Source organism: Phyllostomus hastatus, unplaced genomic scaffold, assembly GCF_019186645.2.
Source record: "Phyllostomus hastatus isolate PE091 unplaced genomic scaffold, TTU_PhHast_1.1 phas_scaffold_78, whole genome shotgun sequence".
Lineage (NCBI taxonomy): Eukaryota > Metazoa > Chordata > Mammalia > Chiroptera > Phyllostomidae > Phyllostomus > Phyllostomus hastatus.
Genome location: NW_025334041.1, coordinates 7,369,225 through 7,382,271, shown reverse-complemented (window position 1 = coordinate 7,382,271; position 13,047 = coordinate 7,369,225). Strand labels below are relative to the sequence as shown.

The window sequence follows — 13,047 nt, the reverse complement described above, 5'->3', positions numbered from 1 at the left end:
CTTCAGGGCACCCTGGCCGGCCTGCGCGGGTTAGTCCTCAGTGGCTGCCGCACCAGCTCCCTGTCCGCAACAGCCCTGAGGTCATCTGGACTCTGGGTTTTCCTGTCTGCACGATCTCCCTGTCTGGGTGGGTCTGGCTCTGCTCCTCTCTGAGCCTTCCTCAGTGCCCGGAACCCACAGCGCGCAGCGAATTCATTCTTGGCGCCTGGGAGTGGGCGGAAGGCCTGTGGTGTGTGTGTGGCTGTGCGGGGCGCTGGGTGAGGCCGGGCTGCAGGCGGGTTCCGTGTCCACAGCCAGAGAAGGAGGGGGACTCACACGTCCTTGCGTGCCGTCTCTGCAGATTGGCTCTGTGAGATGGACACGCTCGTGCAGAGACGCCTGGCCTTGCTGGGCCATGCCGGCACCCTGGGCAGCCACAGAGCCAATGTGTGCGCCAACACTCGGTGCTGAGTATTCTCACCAACCCTGCAGCCACAGGACAGCCAAGCCGGCTGGCCCGGGAAGGGTCTGGACTGAGCAGCAGGGACTCCCTCCGGGCTGGCACCGTGGGCTTCCCCCCACCGCTTCATAAACAACTCAGTAGAGCAACCTCACATGTCCCGTTACTGAATCTACGGGCCCTGTCTTTAATGCTAGAGCCCCGTCTTTTGTGAATGTGTGGGGGTGCCCACAGAGTGTGGAGGAGAAGAGCCGAGGTAGCCACCCCTGAGCTATGGGTGCCGTCATGTTCTCGGGTGCAGCGTGACATGGGTGTGTCTTCTCCCTGAGCTTGTCACCTCTGGTTACTCCCGTGCAGCTCAGGTCGGGAAGGTCGGGGCGGAATCTGAAGGGTGGAAATCTAAGTGGGTTTCCTGTAACCCCCTGGTAGGAAGACCCATTGTGTCCCCCAGGCGCAGGACTCTGTCCCTCTCATCCCCTCCTTCCCTCTTCCCCACCGACGCCCAGGCGCCCACAAGTCCGAGATGCTTTCACGCGAGTCTGTGAACGTCCCAGATGCACGCGGCAGGGAAAGCCGTGTGTCCCCAGCGTGCTTTCCAGCCACCTGCCAGCCCCGCTTCTGCTGTTGCTCTCGGGAAAGCCGGCCTCCGGAGCGAACAGCGGAGTCCGGCCGAAGACTCCTCCCGGTGGCAGCTGACTCCGCTCGTGGGTGGGACTGGCTGCCGTCACCCCTGGCACGCCCGTCTGTTCTCCCAGAAGCAGGGCGGAGGGTTCCCGGTGGCTGAGTCTGTGTCCGGGCAGCAGGGGCGTGAGCACTCGCCTCTCCAGCTGGGGGCCCCCCGTGCCAGAAACAGCAGAGGGAAAACCACTCGGCATGCGGTTGCTAGGAAGCCGAGAGATGTTTGGTGTTTTGATCGTAGCAGCGTTGGAGGCTTGCCTTTTTAGTGACAGGGAGCTCCACAGGTGATTCTTCCGATACTGAATGTGCTTTTCCGAAAAGGTGTCATTAGAGCAGAGTGCTCTCGTCAAATGCTTCTTTCCCACCATTCATTACATTGAAAAAATACACACCCCCTTGGATACAGGAGAGTAGCACAAGAAGTTCAGAGGAAACATGGCCATGGAAAGTTCTGGTAGAAGCAGCCTCATCCAGGGGTTGCTGGGCTGCAGCCCCCAGGGTCCTGGCCGTGCTGGGCAGCTGCCGGAGAGTCCAGGCCAGGATGGGACTCACGCTCGTCAGACACCAGCGCCCAACTTCCCGACCCGGGACGCTGAGCACAGGTCATTAAACCATCCTCATCCACGCTTCTGAGGGTTCCCCACATTGACTGAGCCGTGCTTGCCTGGATGGGCAAGATACAGTCCTCCCCACAAACACAGAAAGAAGTCTCTAGGACTCAGAGGGTCTGTAAGAATAAAGGCTTAGCCCTGGCTGGCGTAGCTCAGTGGATTGAGCGCGGGCTGCGAACCAAAGCATCGCAGGTTCGATTCCCAGCCAGGGCACATGCCTGGGTTGCAGGCCACAGCCTCCAGCAACCACACATTGATGTCTCTCTCTCTCTCTCTCTCTCTCTCTCTCTCTCTCTCTCTCTCTCCCCCTTTCCTCTCTAAAAATAAATATAAAATCTTTGAAAAAAGAATAAAGGCTTAGAGTGGACAGGACCAATCCGAAGGGGCTGACTTCCCTTGCGCCAGTCAGGGAGCACCGTGGAGGAATTCAGACTGAGTGTGAAAGGGCAGGCAATAGATCTTTCCATGGGAGAGACGAGGAAGCACATCCAAGGTGGGCAAAGCTAGGTGAAAGGAAGCCCGCAGGGTAACAAGACCTCCCCTGGGCCTGGGCGGAAGCATGCACGGGGAGGAACCGGCATGACCTGGACTGCGAGGGACCTTGAACGTGATGCCAAGGCATTTGATCTTTCTCTGTAGGTGCCCAGCAAGAAAGCAGGACTGAGCTTGATCTTAATCTCCCTACACCCCAAAATCCCTCTGGGGAGCCCAGGAATGCTTTCCCAATATAGATGGGGCCACACTCTTAATACCAAGGTCCAACAGAACTTTCTGCAGTGATGGACCAGCTGTCAGTCATCGCTGTTCGGTGTCGTGGCCACCAGCCACATGTGGCCATTGAACACCTAAAATGTGGCTGGTGTGGCTGCGGGAAGTGCATGTGAATGTGATTTAACTGTCATTCACAACATTCCATTTACATGGCTCCGTGTGGATAGTGGCTACGGTCTTGGAGCTTGACAGGAAGCCGTGATTGGAACTCGATGGGGGGAAGCAGATGTTTGGGGCTCCCCTGCAGACGCAGTGTGATAAGTTGCATTTCAGGAAGGGAACCGACCACAGGTTGGGTCAGACACCAGCTCCGCGCTGGGTGCTCTGCGGAAAGGTCTTCTTGGACTGTGACCCGCATGCGTACAACAATGAGTGAAGGGGGCTGTTGGTGTGTGACGCCGTGCTGCCACCATGGCGCAGCACTCTGGGACCCTACGTGAGCTCTCTGCACCCTCGTTCCATACGTCCTCGAGAAGCAGGTGTGTGACCCCACAGAACGTGAGTCCAGCCCGCACCTCTCTGCTGTCGGGAAGGTGCCAGGAGCAGGCCAGGCAGTCAGCAGGCCCGGTCCAGCTACAGGAATTAGCAGCCCCTGAGAAGGACAGGATGCCACGAAGGGTGGCCCTGGGCCGGCGCTCTTACCGGCAGGCGCCTCCTGGAGGAGCTGCGATGTACTGCAGCCCACGTTTCCCACTGGAGCAACAAACACCTGTGTCTCCTGAGTGGGAAGTCACCGTCCCACGGAACCTAAGTGACAGAATAACGTGGTGGAGGCAGAGAAACTGAAGCCACAAATCTCCGTGACGCCTAAACGTGATACCATTCCGCTACTTTATAAAAGGAATATAAGTGCACAGCACTGGTGCACATGGACGCAGGAAAGGACGACCATCTTCCGTTAGCGTATAAAAACGCGACTCCACCGTGCCATAGATTAGGGCCTCCTCCTACTGAATTAGCCAGTGTGCAAAACACAAATTGAACATTTGAATAATACTAGTTTTGCCTCTCCCTGAAATGTGAAGGGCACTGGAGGATGTATTTATTTTTATCTCTTAATACATTTCTCTGTAACCAGCAGAAGCATGCATAATTATCCCATTACCCCTTCCATCTGTCCGATGTCAAGTTCACAGCCTCCGTGGACCCAGAGGTGAAGTCTGAGCCACGCATAGCCTCTGTCGGGCAGCCTCCGGGACACGGACCGTGGGGACAGCAGCCGAAGAAACGTTCACTGAGACGCACAGATGAGAACCCTAATTTCCTCCCAGTCTGTGTGCCTTACTTCCTCACTCCAGTGCCCGAGTTCGACTTCAGTATTAACAGGAGCCACAACCTTCACGGCACCGGTTCTCAGCTACCCTGTGACTTACATGGTTAGAGGGTGACGTGTGTTTGCTGCAGAAAGTGCAGATCAGAAGAAAACAGAGGCGCCGGCCGCGGCCCCCCACTCACAGCTGTCTGTGGCGAGCCTGTGGACACAGATGTAGTTGCTTTTCGCTGTTTTCTGTGGCTGACCACACGATATGAACGCACAGATTTGCTTTTTTCCAATGAATCCTTCCTTCGTGTGTCTTCATACTTTAAAAGATGTTCCCAAAATATCGTTGTGACGTCTGTGGAGTGTCTCAGTAGAGGCCACCTACATGTACTGAACTAGACCCCCACGGCAGACAATTTGTTGTGGTTTTTTTTTCATTTTAAATAGCACTGTGAGGAGGACCCGCATGTATAATCTTTCCCCGTGTGCTTCACTGCTTCTTTAGGCCAGGGTTTCCCAGTCACAGCACAAGAACCTTCTCGGGGCTCTTCGTAAGTACTGCCCGGTTGTTCTCGAGAAAGACGGCCTGATGTCGTTGTTGTGAGTGTTATGAGTTGTTACGGGTGTGGAGATGAGAAAGCCCAGCGTTAGCGTCCTGGTTTTGCGGTCTGCACCTGTCATCGGCCACGTGACCTTGGGCAAGGTGGCAGCAGCTCCGAGCCTCAGCGTCCCTGTCTGCCAGGTGGCGAGACCTGCCCCGTGCCCCTGGCTGTGTGGGACAGACAGACGCCCGTTCAAGGCTGCCTGTAGCGACATGCTTGCCGTGGTGCCAGCAATTTTACCCTCTGCCAGCGCCGTTTGGACCGTCCGTCTCTACATTCTCTCCCAGGCCCTGGGAAAAATGCTGTGTGAAAGTCATCAACTTGACAAGTGAAGAAAGACATCTTGTTGTTTTAACTTCTCTGACAAAATACATCATTCCAGCCTTCAAAAATAGAGAAATGCTTCAAGTGAAGGGAGGTCTTTGGCAAACGTCTTTGCCTCAAATGCTGCTCCTCACGGGTGCCAAGTAATCAGATAAGTTCCAGTCTTCTCAGTGTTCAAGGGCGAGAGTGGGGATTGTGTCTGAGGGCACACGCAGGTGGTCTGGGTGGGGTAGGCTGGGGGCATGTACCGAATGATTCCTAAACGTGAGTCTGAAACATTCTCTGTCCGCAACCTTGAGGAGTTGGATTCAGCTGTCCCCCATTTATTTTAAATTGTACAAATAGCTCCATGAGACAACCAGTAGAAACAAAGAGGAAAAAAAGGAACACATCCACCAGTCATCCTTTCACTCAAATTAAATTCTGTGCATTGACTTGCCCGCACAGTTCCGCAGGATTCCATGAGATGTGTTCTCAGGTCAGAGGACGCATCTACTCTGGAGAGACTGGCTCTTTCCCATACAAATGCTGTCACTTTCCCAGCACGCCCCCCCCCAGGTGCCATTCCATCCGGGTCACCTCAAGGGCTCGGGGACAGGGAAGGACATCCCCCCGCCCCGTGGGCCAGGAAGGAGGGAGGGGGACAGACACCTTGGGGGTGGGGGGTGAGGCAGAGACGAGGCTCGGGCGCGGACCCTGGGCACCGCCCGCGGCTGTGGCGTCTGCGCGTGCGCCAGTGCCGGGCGCGGGTTAGTCGGGGGTGGAAACTGGCTCGGCAGGGCAGTGGTGGCGAGGGGGCTTCGCGCTCAGACACCAAGAGGCCGTTTGAAGGGCCGGCTTCACGTGGCCCTTCCTGGGAGCCTGGGGGCTCCACGCGAATGTAGACGCAGCGCTGTGCCCCGTGCCAGAAAGGGTTTGGCCGTGAACGCGATTTCACGGGAGTGCTGCAAAGCACGTGGGGAGAGCTATTAAGAAACGCGGCCCGACAACCACAGGGAGGAGAGAGATCAACGTGTCTGCCCCAGTAACCGTGTCCGAAGTGTCCGTCGTCGTCGGCTAATCTCTCACGGGCCAAGGTGGAAGAGGCTCCTTGGCTTCCAGACTGTTCCTCCTTTGTCCCTCCTAGTTCAAGTTCAGTGTCAGCACAGTGTAGTAACTGTGTGGGCACACGGTCTCTGCCCTCCACTCCCGTTCAGAGCAGGGGGCGCACCAGAGTCCGCACCCAGCCGGCTGGCCGCTCCCAGGGCAGGTGTGCCAACATGCCCCCCCCCCCCAGAGAAAACGGCGGCATCTTAACCTGGGAGGATCCTGTCCTGACCCCTTTCAAGACCGTCTGTGTTATTTGTCACCTTGAATTAGGTTCCATAAGGAGGAGGCTTTGCTGAGAAAGGGTATGACCAGGTGAGGACAGTTTAGTCTGATGGATCTTGGCGACCTCTCCCAGGAATGTTAAGGCAAAATTGTCACGAGTGAACTTGCTGGGAGGCAAAGGTGAGGACGGTGGCGTGTGGGGGGTGATGAAAACAAGCGCTAGTCTTCGAGTCAGGAGGTGTAGTTTAACTCACTCTTTTGCCACTTACTCTTGGGACTCCGGGCCCATCTCCTCATCTGTAAAACGACCTCTTCGTTGATCAGAGACCGCCGACGTCTCGTTGACCTCCCGGTGACAGACTCACCTTGAAAACTGTGAAATTGCATGCCGGTGGAAGGTCGTCATTGTGTCTTTGAGGGTGACACGTGTCAAAATGCGTTTGTTTGCATTGAAACCTAGTTCTGTTCTGTCTACGTCCTGGGGCATCCTTTCCATGTGGGAAGTCCAGCTCAGGGGACCTGGGCTCGGGCCCCCTCACCTTTCGTAACCAGAGGCGAATCAGCGCACTGCAAGTGCGGCGTCATCCGGAAGTTGCCACACCTCAGCCTTAAAAACGGGGTGTGGTGTCCCTTAAGAGATGAAGATTCGAGATGTTGCGGTGGGATTTGTGCTTCTATCCTGCTGGCCGCTAATTTCGGTTACACTGGAGCAGAGCCTGCTCTTCCCCACAAAGCGAAATCGCCCGAATGGCCGCTGTGTTCTAAGGGCTGCGTTTGCACGTGACCCCCCCTAGGCGCACATGGCTCTTTATAGCTAAGTAATTGAACTCAAATCAAAGTCTAGGAGAGATGAAATTTCATAGCTGGGGACAGACAAGGTGAGTACACCCTTGACTTCCTTTGATTGAATAAAAACAAAACTGTGTAAAACAAAACCCCGCAAATTAAATCCAGTAAAAAATGTGGTTTTTCAGTGACAGTCAATGTGTTCCAAGCGCTCCCTAATCACACACAGACAGTGGCTACTGCCTTGGACAGTGGAGATTATAGAGTGTCTGTCATTCTAGAAGGTTCCATCGGGCGGAACTGCTGCAGAAGAAAGGGAACCTCTAGTCACATCCAGAGGTAGCAGCGCAGGTTCCATGCAGAACTGGTACCCCGTTTTTAGGTCCCCAAGCTCAGAGAGCAACCTGTGGCGGCCGGCCGAGCTCCCCCCATCGCCCACCCAGCCCTCGCCGCGAGCCACATGCAGGACCCTGGATATGTTTAAACATGTGTTCCTTTCCGTTGGTTCCCGTAGGTCCTGCGTGACAGACATGTGCGAGTGTCCAGTCCACAAGAACTGTTACTGCGAGTCGTTCCTGGCGTATGCCCGGGCCTGCCAGCGCGAGGGCATCGGCGTCCACTGGGAGCCTCAGCAGAGCTGCGCGGGTGAGAGGGGCCGGCGGGGGCGTCCCAGTCAGTGCCCGGGGCAGCCGTCCCCCCCTGGCCACAGGGAAATCCCATCTGTGGCCCAAGGATGGCAACTGAAATTTTATTTTATTTTTTTGGTTGGTTGATGCTAGAGAGAAAGAAGAAAGGAGAGAGAGGGGTGGGGAGGGAGAGAGACAGAAACATTGATTTGTTGTTCCACTCATTGATGCATTCATGGGCTGATGTATGTGCCCCGACTGGGGATTGAACCCGCATCCTTAGCGTAGGAGGATAACACTCTAACCCCCTGAGCTTCCCGACCCAGGCCTCCAAGGATGGCCACTTAATCAAACACAGGGGCTTCCCACTTGGGGCAGAACAGAAAGAGCTCAAGAGAAATGCTTTGGGACAAGCACGCTGGAGCAGTTCAAGGATTTCCACGGTTACAAAACCCTCCGAACCTCAAGCTCCCAGCTGGGTGTGCTCAGCACACCGGCCGTCGCAGCTGTGGGCTGAGTCACGCATGGAGCAAGGAGACTCGGGGCAATTGGTCATTCAAGGTCCGTAGGATAAGTGCGATTTGCTTTTTGAGAGCGAGATTGTGATGCAAAGCCCAGCAGAATGCCCCATAGTAGTTGTTATGCTCTTTGGTCTCAGGCAAGTTAACTAGCTTCTCTGATATCTACGAGATGGACATCCTCGTTCACCAAAGAAACACTTCCTACCGAGTGGCTGCAGCACCAGGCATCGTGCTAAGCACTGGGGGGACTTCGGTGACTTCGATAACCATGGTCCCTGTCCCTGAGGTGCTGGCAGTCCATTGGGAGAACCAGACAAAAATAATACACCGGACACCACAGTAAATACCTTGCTAAGCACGGTCCGTGTGGCGAAGGAAAGAAGCTGAGCAAAGCAACGGAAAACACATGGAGGGGGCTGGGCGGTACTCACACGGCGAAGAGGGAAGGCTCTCCTCTGCGAAGGTGACATTGCGGCCCAGCTCCGAAGGACCGCAGGGCGTCGGGGGGCATTCTCTGCAGAAGAAATGTATTTGGTGGCCAGGGGTGGGAAGAAGACGGCATACTGTCCAGCTGGAAGGGAGCCGGCGTGGGCTGAGCGTGTTGGGCACACACAGAGGAGGGCTGAGCACAGTGGGCACACACAGAGGAGGGCTGAGCACGGTGGGCACACACAGAGGAGGGCTGAGCACAGTGGGCACACACAGAGGAGGGCTGAGCACAGTGGGCACACACAGAGGAGGACGGGTGAAAGCAGGAGCTGGATCCCGCAGGGCCTCGCAGGTCTCGGGAAGGGGTGCAGCTTTTACTCCAAGAGCAGTGGAAGCCCCACGTGGGCTTCTAGCACGCCCCTTTCTGCTTTCCAAGGGTGGCCCCTGTGTACAGGTGACCATGTGGAGACTAGATGGGGGGGAGGAGCGTGATGAAAACAGATAACCAGGCAGGGGCTGTTGCCGTAGTCGTGGTGAAAACCAATGCCGGTGGCTCGAATGAAGACAGAGGCCATATCTATCGGGAGAGAAGCGGACAGTCTAGATACATTTTGGAGTTTTACGGTGATATCTACGATGCAGCGTTACCAGCATCAGTGGTATGGATGGGCAATGTCTGGAAGAGTGTCCAACTCGTAGAAGATGCTCAGTCAGCAGGAGCTGCTGTGGGTGTTTCGACCTGGAGCTGAGTGGACTGAATGCTGGTGCCTTCCTTCACGGGCTGGCAGACGTGTGTCTGCAAAGGGCCAGATCCGCTGGAAGGGAGAGACTGGGGCCTGCAACATGACACCGGCGCTCAGAACCTGAGCCCGGCTACTGGGAGAGAAGGCCGTTGGCCCGCTGCCAGCCGAGACGGTCTCTGTTGGCGGAGGACCAAGACACGAGATGACTAAGAGAGATATGGCCTCTGTCTTAGTTGTCTGATGGGGGAGGGGTCCAAAAGAAAGGTCTGGGAGCTTTTTTGGGGTGTGAACACCTTGTTCACGTGGTCCAGTGGGTCTCCCTTTGGCTGCGCCTTGGAGTCACTTTGGGAGCTTGAAACAACAACAACAAAAACCCAGGAAGGTGTTCCTGGGCCTCGTGCCCAGACGTCCTCCTCCAATTGGCCTTGTGTGACTTTTACACCTTTCAGGTGGTTCTGCCCCGCAGCCAGGATCAAAACTGCCGAGTTGCTTTGAAGGCGTATTCGGGTGGTTCTGCGGGAGTGGGTTGACGGGTGTCCGGAGGTCAGCGAAGCTCCCTCCAGCTGCCCCTGGATGTGGCCACGAGTCTGTGTCCCTGGAAAGCACCAGAAACCTTTTGTCCCCTCGGACTTCCCTTTCGGACTTCCCCTCCTTGCAAACCCCAGTCCAGTCCTTGTGTCTGAGTTCACTCTCCGCAGCATGAGCGGCTCTCGGTCGAGGCTGCCCCCCTCTCTGGGGACCACTGCTGTGATAGCAATAGCCCACGTGAAGGTGGGGCGGAGGCTCCTGCAGGTGAGATTGAACGGCTCGCCTGTCCCCTAAAGCATCGGTGCAGGTTTGCCTGGCCAGGGCGATGTTTTGGGGGGCTGGGTCCCTTCAGCACAGCTTGCATTCTCGTATTGGAGACTCCTTCTCCATTCCCAGTCCTCCATCCCTGAAATGTCGGGCTCAGCAGAACTTCGCTAATTTTATTAGCCGTGGTGAGGATCATATTAGATACAGCATCTCTGAACTCTTCCCGGCCCAGAGCTATATTTAGCACCATTTCGGCGCACGCATTGCATTTGAAAACGACGCATCTCGTGTCAGCTTCCCGATGTCAGGGGCCGAGTCTCAGAAGCTGAAATGACTTTTCTAATGGAAAGGGAATCTGGCTCCTGAAAGGTTCCATTTACCACTTACAACACCAGAGCCATCTGAGTGCAGTATAACCCCATTTGTGTGTGGTTTGCAGGGGACCTCTCACATGTGCACACACGCACGCGCACACACACACACACACACACACACAGAACTTCTGCAGATGAACAGCCGGGACGTGAGACATTTGCAGAGACGTGCGGCATCTCTCAGTAGATTCATCTCCGATGCATCTGCAATTCCAAAGGCTCTAAGAAGACTCTTTCCTTGTTTTTAGCTCCCAGAGAAGAGAGTTTTCCCAGGGTGAGAAGCTGGGAAGTTGAACAAATAAGAAACCAGCCAGGCTTGAAACTCTGAACAGGGGCCTTCCCCAGGGGGCCTGGATTTTGACAGTACCGTGACACCAACACGGAGTCCCCGCCCACTAGCAGTGGGGGGAAGGACCCGCGGAACTCCAGCCTAGCCGTGGGTGGCCGAGTGCAGTGCAGCAAGTCCATTAAGGACCACTTCCATTAAGAGTTACCATTTTCTCAGCACCTCCTTGCCCAGAGGACTGCATTAGTGCTTTTATTACATTTTATCAGTTTAAATCCACATTGTCATGTATTTGGTGACATTCTATTACCCACGTTTTACTGATAAGGATATTGAGGCTAAGAATATTGCAGTAATTTGCTGAAAGCCACAGAGCCAGAAAAGGAGGAAGTTGGGAATTAAAGCCAGCCACTTTGCTTTAGAGATTCTGTTCGTACTCATTATGAGAACAGATAAGCAAGAGCATTGTGGGAATAATATATTCAAATACAACTATATATTTATGTGTTATACAGATATTTCTAGTTCCTATCCCTTTGTTCCTTAGCACTGGCAGCTGTTACTGGGCACCTTCTGACTCCGTGACTTTGTTAAGACCTTGCTCCTGCGTCCTATTTTGCCCTCTGAGCAGATTTTCTGCCCCAGCCTCTCGCCGATGTGAATGGTCACTGCAGTTTCAGTGACGATTTCCTGGGTGGGGACGGTGCTGGGACCGTCACAGTGGCGCGTGTCTTGTTGCGGCACCTGAGAGGTCTGCCCGGCTCTGGGAGCCAGTGTGCCCCGCTCCGTCTACAGACTCCGGGTGGTTCTCGCCCCAGGGCTGCAGCATCCCCCCCCCCCCGAGCTTTTCCTTCGCTGGCTAGGTGCCCCCCGGAAGGGTTAAGGAGATAAAGCTGGAACTGTGACCTTCTGCGGCCAGTAGGGGGACATGGAGACAGCAGAGTTCCAGAGGGGACAGAGTCACACTCACTGAACTCACTGATAAAACATGTGGTGCCTTTCTGGGCTACCACATAAAGAACATGTGATGGTGTGTGCGTGTGTGTGCGTGTGTGTGTGTGTGTGTGTGTGTGTGTTGCACAGCAGCTTCTGTGTGCCCCTTGGAGAATAAGCCAAGCCAACTCTGATCGCTTCCTGGTTTGTAAAAACCTGAAGCCAAATGAATTCTTTTAAAAGGCCGATGTGCCAGTTGAATCATAGTTATGCCTTAAACATGATCAGTGGCCCTTTGTAATTCTGAAAAAAAAAATTGGATTCACAGAAGGGCTCACCCACATCCAGGTCAATATTAACTCTCTAGGACCCCCCCCCAAAAGGTGCCAGTTGAAGGCAAATTCAATCATATCATCAGCCAGTGAAACCTAAGCCTCCCCCGTGCCCGGGCCTACGACCCCTGCCTGCTTCTCTGCCTCTGTCCCCTCTCCCCCTCAGACTTCCTGCTTCCTCCCACGGAGCCCAGGACGCCCTTCCCCGGTGGGGCCAGGGCAGCCAGTCATGGCCCCCAGCCCTGCCTGCCCGTGCCCTGGCTGCCCGCCCTGCCCAGGGAACCCCGCCCGCCACTGTCCGTCTGACCATTTCTGCTCACCTTTGCAGGCTGAAGTGAATCTGTTCTCTGAAGTCTTCCTTGACCCCTAGCCCCTCAGCCTGGAGTGGACACCTCTCTCGTTCTTCCCCTGTCCCTTGCTCTCACTGTCTGATGTGGTCCAGCCTGCAGTTCATGAAGAACCTGCTCACCCGTTTGGTGGTCAGCCCAGGCTCCTGTCACGGGAGGTCGGAAATGATGTGATTCGCATTTGACTCCCTGGCGTCAGATGAAAGTTAGATACTACACAGCAGATACTTAATAGAAGTTTCTTGATTTTATTCGAGTTAAAATGGAGAGGATAAGGATATGATGAAAAAGTTTTTTCCCCCTAGCAGTTCTTCATTTTCTACATTCTGTTCTCTGCCTGTGCAGGGAATGTCGGCATTCAGCAGTCCCAAGTCAGATGTGCCGGGAGAGCAGTAGCACGTTAAGTGGCAGAGCTGGAACAAAGCGGAGAGGTCGGAGAGGGGAAGTGACGTGGGAGAGGCCGTGCCTCCGATGAGGGGAGAGGAGAGGACACCAGTGGGAAAGAGGAAATTTTGCTGAGTTTTCATACCAAGGGGGGTCTTTGCGAGGTTTGAAGGGTTCAGAGTACCCGGAGGGCCAAGTTGAGACATTCTGGAAGCATCGGAGTGGAAAATGAACTCAAGGCCGGCCAAGTGTAATCCCAGCAGGAAGCGGGTGATGGATTCGCCGTCATTCAGGTTAGATTATCATGCGGCGGGCACAAGAAGCATCGACTGAGCTGCGCCTCCGCTCTTGCCGCTGTGCCAGAACTTCAGTCGTGGAAGACCAGGGCTCTGGCCCCGAGAGTTCCGGTGTCCCCAGTTCACTCTCTTCAACTAGCCATGCTTATCACAGCGGTTCCTGGGGCTCAGTGATCCACGGCTACCTGGGCCCTGCCG

The 13,047-nt window shown here is 55.1% G+C and overlaps 1 protein-coding gene across 3 annotated transcripts in view; it reads left to right on the top strand.

The window, feature by feature from the left end:
• Nucleotides 1–13,047, top strand: part of BMPER (BMP binding endothelial regulator) — a 214,440-nt gene that overhangs the window by 195,740 nt on the left and 5,653 nt on the right. For all 3 annotated transcript variants that reach the window (XM_045828881.1, XM_045828880.1, XM_045828882.1), the window contains one exon: nt 7,298–7,428. In XM_045828881.1, the coding sequence (XP_045684837.1) occupies nt 7,298–7,428 (131 nt within the window). The remainder of the gene's footprint in view (nt 1–7,297; nt 7,429–13,047) is intronic.